Genomic DNA, 6,826 nt, shown 5'->3' on the forward strand with positions numbered 1-6,826 from the left:
TCATCGTGTGTGACACTGCAATAGCTCGAGCTTGGGCCATCCTCATTTTCTGTTACTGATGAGGTCTTCTCTTTGACTCCTTGGAGTTTCTTTGTTATAAGGTGCCTATTGGTATCTTGATTTTCTGCAACTCCGTTGGCCTTTGGCTATGTAAGAAGTACGAATCTTACGGTTGATTTAATATTACACAAAGCGTTAAAATATAAACCACACCCGGCTTACATTTATCTGGTTTCATTTAGGTGTTTAAGTCAATTTATATAGACTGCAAATCTTATAGTTCGTCTAGGTTTCTTATCAGAGAGAAACTCGGGTCTCTGCTTTCAAACAAAGGTATCCGCAAAGGTATCCGCGCTTGGATGCAGGGGGGGGGCGCTGGGCCAAGCCCAATGAAACATTTGCCTTGGACCCCTAAAATTATTAAAAAAATTTATATGTAAATAGGCCCCCAATTTGTAAAAAAAAAAAAATTTAGATCCCCAAATTTTTGAAGTCTTTACTAAATGGTCTTGGGCCTCCAAACTCTCAGGGCCGGCCCTGATGACGGCTCAAGATCAGCCTCATGAAAACCTATGAGCCATGCTGAGATATGAGTATGACCGAGGATGATCATGATCCTTATCTATATTTGCTTTCTAGATAGATTCCAAGTGATAATGTGGTGTATGGTTTTGTAATCAGCAGAGCAGAAACAAAATTTTATAATGAACCTTTTGGTAGCTATTTTTTGCTATTTTCAATTGACACGTATATTTTTCATTCTGTATTTCACTTTGGTATAAATATTATCATCAATGGCGAAAAAGAAAAATAGATTTGTTTTCTTGATGCAGTCCGGATCGTTAACAAACAGTTTATCAACACGGACATTCCTGCTCTTGATCATCTAAAAACTTCACCAATACCGGACGTCGGACGATGAAGTTTTCCTTAAAAACCATTGGTGACCTTGTGGTCCACTTCTTACAGAGTAAAATCATTTTGTGTGCTTCCCATGTCACAAACAGTTGCAAAAAATCAACTAAACTAGTTTTGGTCGATAAAACATATTCTAGATAAAGTTTTATATGTGTTTTATATATTTACACCAGATGGTTCACATAATCCATGAATATTGCCAAGTAGTTCAACCTTGCAGTCAAAATCCAAGACAACATTCACATCACTTCCTTATGATGCCTTGTACTTAGCAAACAGGATTTGACCATTTTAGCAAATATACAATCCTTGCCCTAAACAAATATACGATAAGAGTGATCAAATCAATTGATGCTATTGTATTGGCCTATCAATAAAAAATGTATGCTTGAAAGTTGAAACTATCATCTCCACTGGAACCAGCAAGAGAAGCTTGTTTTAAAATTGGTCATTTTAGAATCCTTTTGCAGTTAATCTTTTTTTAACAACTCGGCTACCAACACGACCTTACAAGCTAAGCTTAGTTTTAAAGACAGTTGACCAAAAAGTGTCCAAATATTTCTTGCAACTTGAAACAAAAGACAGTAAAAAAACCACCACCCGCGAAACGACCATTAAATATTTGACAATATTTAATAATTTATTACGTGATCCACATTTTAAAATGGATATGGTCTTATAATAATTACTTAATTAGAAGCTTAACAGAAAGACCAACGAATACGAGCCATAGGATTGGCCAATTCTCTGCTCTACAGAAAAATATCTCTCCAATTGCAATCGCCCTGGAACGAGAGAGTGGTATCTCCAGAGATCTTGTCCATCTTTCTTCTTACTATAGCTACGCCATCACGTGTTGGCTTGCAACCATGATCCTTATTTTCATTTGGGCAGTACTCGTACTTGATGTAGAAAATTGCATTTCTGGCATTGAGTTTCTCGTTTGGCAAAGCCATGTCCTCGTCGCTAGTATACACCGCTACTTTAGTAATGACCAACTTCGACAGATCAAGCTGCAAAAATACGAAGAAAGACGTGTTGTTATTATTGACAATAAACAGGAAAAAAAAAAAAAAAGAAGAGGTGCCTACACTTCGAATGCTCGAATTTGGAACGAGGAATGCAAGCTCAAGGTATACACGAATCCAGTCATTTTCTCGAAGCTCTGATTTCTTCACCTGCGAAAAGAAAACACATCACTTACAACAGTACTGGACTACTAGCTAGTGTGAAAAAAAAAACAATAGTGAGCTTTTTACTTTACCACGTAAAAATAATTTTTATCATCGAAAGCATTCTCTCCCGGCCACTCAGGCAATTCACTTTTGTCTTCAGATTCATCATCAGATTCTTCATCAGATTCATCATCAGATTGAACCCATAAATTATAAGCATTATCCTCCTCTACACACAGAGATATAATTCACATTACATTACATTTCAACAATTATTCATTATTATGGAAATATAATGTAACAAAACAGGCAAGTTTTTTTTACCATGTGGTCCGGGCTTGGGCCTAGCAATAAAACAAGACAATCTCTTGACCCCATAGACTTCTTCATAAAAACTGGTCTGGAAAGTTACAAGGGAACCGCCGGCAGCAGGATCCTTTGCAACTGCGGTTACAAAGTGAATGAAATAAGGTATTTTACGGAACACATTGTACTTCTCTATGCCATGCAGCTGCAAGTTAGTCCCCTGAGAAGAAGAAGTATTTATTAGATTGCAAGATCAAGAAACAAATACTACAAGTTTTTTAAAATTTTGTCACCTGGATCATATTGTACTTGTGGATCCCCAACCTAGCATATAGGACGATGTACCTGGGGGCGGGTTTATCCTTTGTGATCTCCAAAGCCATGAAATTACAACGGCCTGGTTTTGCTTTCATCAAATGCTCGATATCAAACCCCTAACCAATAGCCAGACGAATATTATAGGGTATAAATAATATATATTCTGTGGATTGATTCATTACAAAACCAAAAGAAGATAAAAAGACTTACACCACATTGTCTCACTTTCTCCATAAACTCACGCTCCTTCCTGAATCCCTCAAGCATTTTAGCCGAGGAATCTCCCATTATCTTTTTTTTACTTTGATCGACGGAAACAAACGGCGGCTACTTTCAATATAGATTGTTTAGGTTTCCTCTCGTGATACTACTCTCTATTTGTATATACACACATTCGATCTTCCTTTATTGGGCCTACAAACCCAAACCATTTTCTATTAAGTCCGTTATCTTTAGGCCAATATCCAAAACGATGGTATAACAAAGTTTGTCTGATTTCAAAAATAGTTAGGTAGGTTAACTCATTCTTGCTCAACCTTTTTAGTCTCGTTGTAATAACATGTTCTTTTCTATCGAATAGAATAAAGAATTTTTTACTCTTTAAAACACTTTTTGTCTTTCAAATTACACAATAGGTCACTTGTTGCTGGAAGCACACTTTTTCTTTGTGCAATGTACTATATGCCCTCAACCCTTCTTAACTAAGCTGTCACTTTCCCTTCTTAAAAAAAAACCGATTAATCAGTTTCTGATTTTTTAGTTTTCAAAAACCAACCTATATTCTCTCTCCAACTTTACTTTTCAGATTCAGATTTACTTTCCCCAATTTGACGGTCCCTTCGGTTACTAACCCTAATTCCGTGAACCCTCTTCTTTTTCATCTTCAATTTCTCCATAGAACACCGTGAAACAGAGGTCCGCCGCGAGTTTGATTGTGTAATCTCATATACACGGACTTGGGAACTCTCGAGAATCCTCCACCGAGATATATATGTACGACAGTCTGGTTCTGTGGTTCTCCCTTGGACGAATCTCTCTATTGTGTTGTGTCTTGATTGGATTTAGCTTAGTTCCTACTGATGAAACCAATCTCCATAGCAAAGGTAAACATTGATCTGATATACGTCGCGTAATTGTCGAAGTTATCTCCTCAAATACACTCCCAAATTGATTTGTTTTGTTTTGTTTTGGAAATTCTGTTCAATAACACAAACCATAAACGAAAGGTTTGAGATGAAATCATGAGGAAGTTGAGAAGTGGGGAGGAAATCAAGAAGGATTTGAGAGTTTGAGACAAGCAAAAGGTGGACTGAGTTCGTTGATTGTCTCTGTTTCTCGAAATCGTGGTAAGATTCTTTTTTGTTTTCTTCACTCGTAATTTTGTGTTCTAAGAAATTGATGTTCTGAAAAATTGAGGAAAACGGGTTTGAGTTTAGTTTGTTTGATGTGTTGTGTGCATTTTCTCCATGAAAATATGAACTATCTTTTGGTTGATATCATTGTATTGTATTGTTTGGTATTGAAACACGCGTGGTTGATTTTTTTGTTTTTGTTTTGTCTAATTTGATGTTCGGTTGTTGTTTCGTCTTTGTATATGTCATCGTCTCTGTGTTTCTATGTCACTGTATTTTACTTTGTTTTGTGTCTCGTTTGTGGTATCATGTATGTGTGGTGTGGCAAAGAAATTGCAGACAGTGTCACCTACCAACAATGTTACCAATCGTATAACTTCTGAAAGTTTTTGCTGGCTACATGACAGGATCCTTGAGGAGAATCTAAGAGGTCATAAAGCTCGAGAGTTGATGCTGACACCTAGTGGTGTTTGTCTTTCATATTTTGGCCTTTAGTTTGGTTTGAGTCGTTGCCTCAAGACCTTTGTTCTTTCTTTTAAGTAATGAAAACGTTTTCGTCTACAAATTTTTATCACCAGATTCCGTCCATGTCCACAAATTTAATCCATGTCCATGTCCACAGATTTAGTCCATGTCCACATAACCATTTACTATGTCCATGTCCACATATTTTTTTTACGTAAATGGTAATAAATATATATGAAATGGATGTTAAAAGATAGAAAATCTTATAAATAGATTATTATAATAATTCTATTTATTTTATTTATTTTACAATTGAAAATAAAATCAATTAAAAACATTAGGTGGTATAAACAGTAATAAAATAAATAACCAAAAAAAGTTTTAAAAGAAAAATCCCATCCACTAACAGAAGCATTAACTCACGTCCTAGTTAATTTACTTTATTATCACAACCACAAGTCCAACTAGTTTATTCTGCTTGGGAGGGCAAAAGAGTCCATAAATCGCCTAGGAAACGGAGAAAGTGCTCCTCAGACACAATGTGTCTTATGATGAAAAGAAAGTGACAAAAGTGCCTTATAAAGTAACTCACTCTAGAATAAAATGTCTTCTACGAGTCATTTATCAATTTGCATCGTATTTTAAACCGGTTAAACTTGAAACTAAAATTCTTATTAATTTAAAGTGTTTATATTAATTTGTAAAGTATTAATTTATAGAGTTTCTAATGTATGTAACTTTTGAATCTCATCTGAATTAGGCGTTGGCATTTTATTCATAAACCGTAACCGACCCAAACTTGAATCCATACTAAAATACATGGTGGATCTTTTTTTGGACTTGCGGGTTTCGGTTCGGATCTGGATCCTATCCGAGACTCGATCGGTATCCGAAATATCCAAAACTTATTTTATATATTAGATATATTTGTGTATTTTGGTATATTTTTGATATTGTGGGTATTTTTAAGTTTCATATTTATATTTTTGGGTATATTTTCGGGTCTCGGGTAAAAATTTTGATCTTCAAAAAAATATAGATCGGGTAGTGGGGTAAAATTTCAAGTATTTTCAGTTTTTTTTCTAATCAGATTTCAAATAAATTTTTTAGTAATTTGGATATTTGAATATTTTCAGGGTTTTTATGCATTTTTTGGGTTTTCAGATCCAATTCGAATACTTCCAGTCCAGTTTGAGTCCTATATACTCGAACCAAACCGGATTATACAAGAATCGACTCAAATTTTATGGATATTTAAATTATAGACTTGAACCGATCCGGATCGGACATGAATAAATTCAAATCTGAACTAAAAATTTCTAAATAATTAATTTAGTCTGACCTGAAAATTCCAGATTTGAAATAACCGACCCGACCCTGATCCGGATACATGTATTCCCACTCTGAGGCCTAAGCAGAATTGTATCTACTTTGGATCTCAAAACGCATCACAAAATCACAAAGGTGACAAGCAAGCAAGAAAACGTGGTGATGTTCCATGGGGTAGCGCACCGGGCAAAACAGACATGCATGGCTTGATCATGGAAAGTAGTAAAGATATATGTTCATCGTTTGACTCATATCTTCCTAACCACGAGGCCTCTATGCATGAAATCACTTGGATAATGTTCTCAACTAGATTACGGAGCTCCTAGAAGAAGAATCAGATCAAACGGAGTTCATATATGATAGTTATGCTATTTACAAATCAGGTGATCTTCAGTTCTCGCGAATTCAGACCACCCGATGAAACAACGACCAATTCAATCATTCCAAAGGTGATTATTCATGTTCCAAATGTCCAAAAAGCATTGGGCTTGATGGTTTTCAAAAAGATTCAAAAACGAGCTTGTTTGGGCCAAATGGAGAAACCGATAAAATATTGGCTAAGGAAAAAGATGGATTTCGACCAGGTCTCAAAGGGACATGTCTTGGCCCATATCAGGAGTATATTCTTCACTTTTCAAAGTCTTGGTCGTGGCTATATCAAGAGGTAGTCCAAGTTTCAGTCAAAGACTTTATTTAGTCAAGTCTTTGTTTCTATTTCCAATGTCTTGTTTTTAACACATTCTTCTTTGGATCTCTACAACTTGTAATCCTATAAATAAGGCCTAAGAGCCACAAAATAAATCAGATTGTTTTCCCCTTTTTATGAGTTTATCTCTTTGTTCTTTGCTTAGAACATTCATACTTCTCTTGGTGAGGTCATCTCCAAGCGAACCACTTCGTTGTGTTGGACCGGTGCGTCACATCCGGCAACGATCGAAGTCTGGTAGTATCTTTGGGCTATTC

General features: G+C 35.7%; 1 protein-coding gene across 1 annotated transcript; it reads right to left on the bottom strand.

The window, feature by feature from the left end:
• Positions 1-1,463: 1,463 nt before the first annotated feature.
• On the bottom strand, positions 1,464-3,068 carry LOC106322782 (uncharacterized protein At4g17700-like). Its single transcript, XM_013760917.1, has 6 exons — positions 2,928-3,068; positions 2,693-2,833; positions 2,418-2,619; positions 2,183-2,322; positions 2,010-2,096; positions 1,464-1,931 (listed from the first exon to the last, which is right to left on the bottom strand). Exons 1-6 carry the CDS (start codon positions 3,003-3,005, stop codon positions 1,671-1,673), a joined length of 909 nt encoding a protein of 302 aa, XP_013616371.1. The 5' UTR covers positions 3,006-3,068; the 3' UTR covers positions 1,464-1,670.
• Positions 3,069-6,826: the final 3,758 nt, after the last annotated feature.

This window comes from Brassica oleracea, chromosome C2 (genome assembly GCF_000695525.1).
Source record: "Brassica oleracea var. oleracea cultivar TO1000 chromosome C2, BOL, whole genome shotgun sequence".
Lineage (NCBI taxonomy): Eukaryota > Viridiplantae > Streptophyta > Magnoliopsida > Brassicales > Brassicaceae > Brassica > Brassica oleracea.

What these genes read in the sequence shown, in the direction of transcription:
- LOC106322782 (XM_013760917.1), bottom strand. Translation starts at nt 3,005, where the DNA reads ATGGGAGATTCCTCGGCTAAAATGCTTGAGGGATTCAGGAAGGAGCGT. An exon ending in ACAAGTACAATATGATCCAG is followed by an intron (nt 2,620 to 2,692) that starts GTGACAAAATTT and finishes TCTTCTTCTCAG; the next exon opens with GGGACTAACTTGCAGCTGCA. An exon ending in ATAAAAATTATTTTTACGTG is followed by an intron (nt 2,097 to 2,182) that starts GTAAAGTAAAAA and finishes TTCTTTTCGCAG; the next exon opens with GTGAAGAAATCAGAGCTTCG.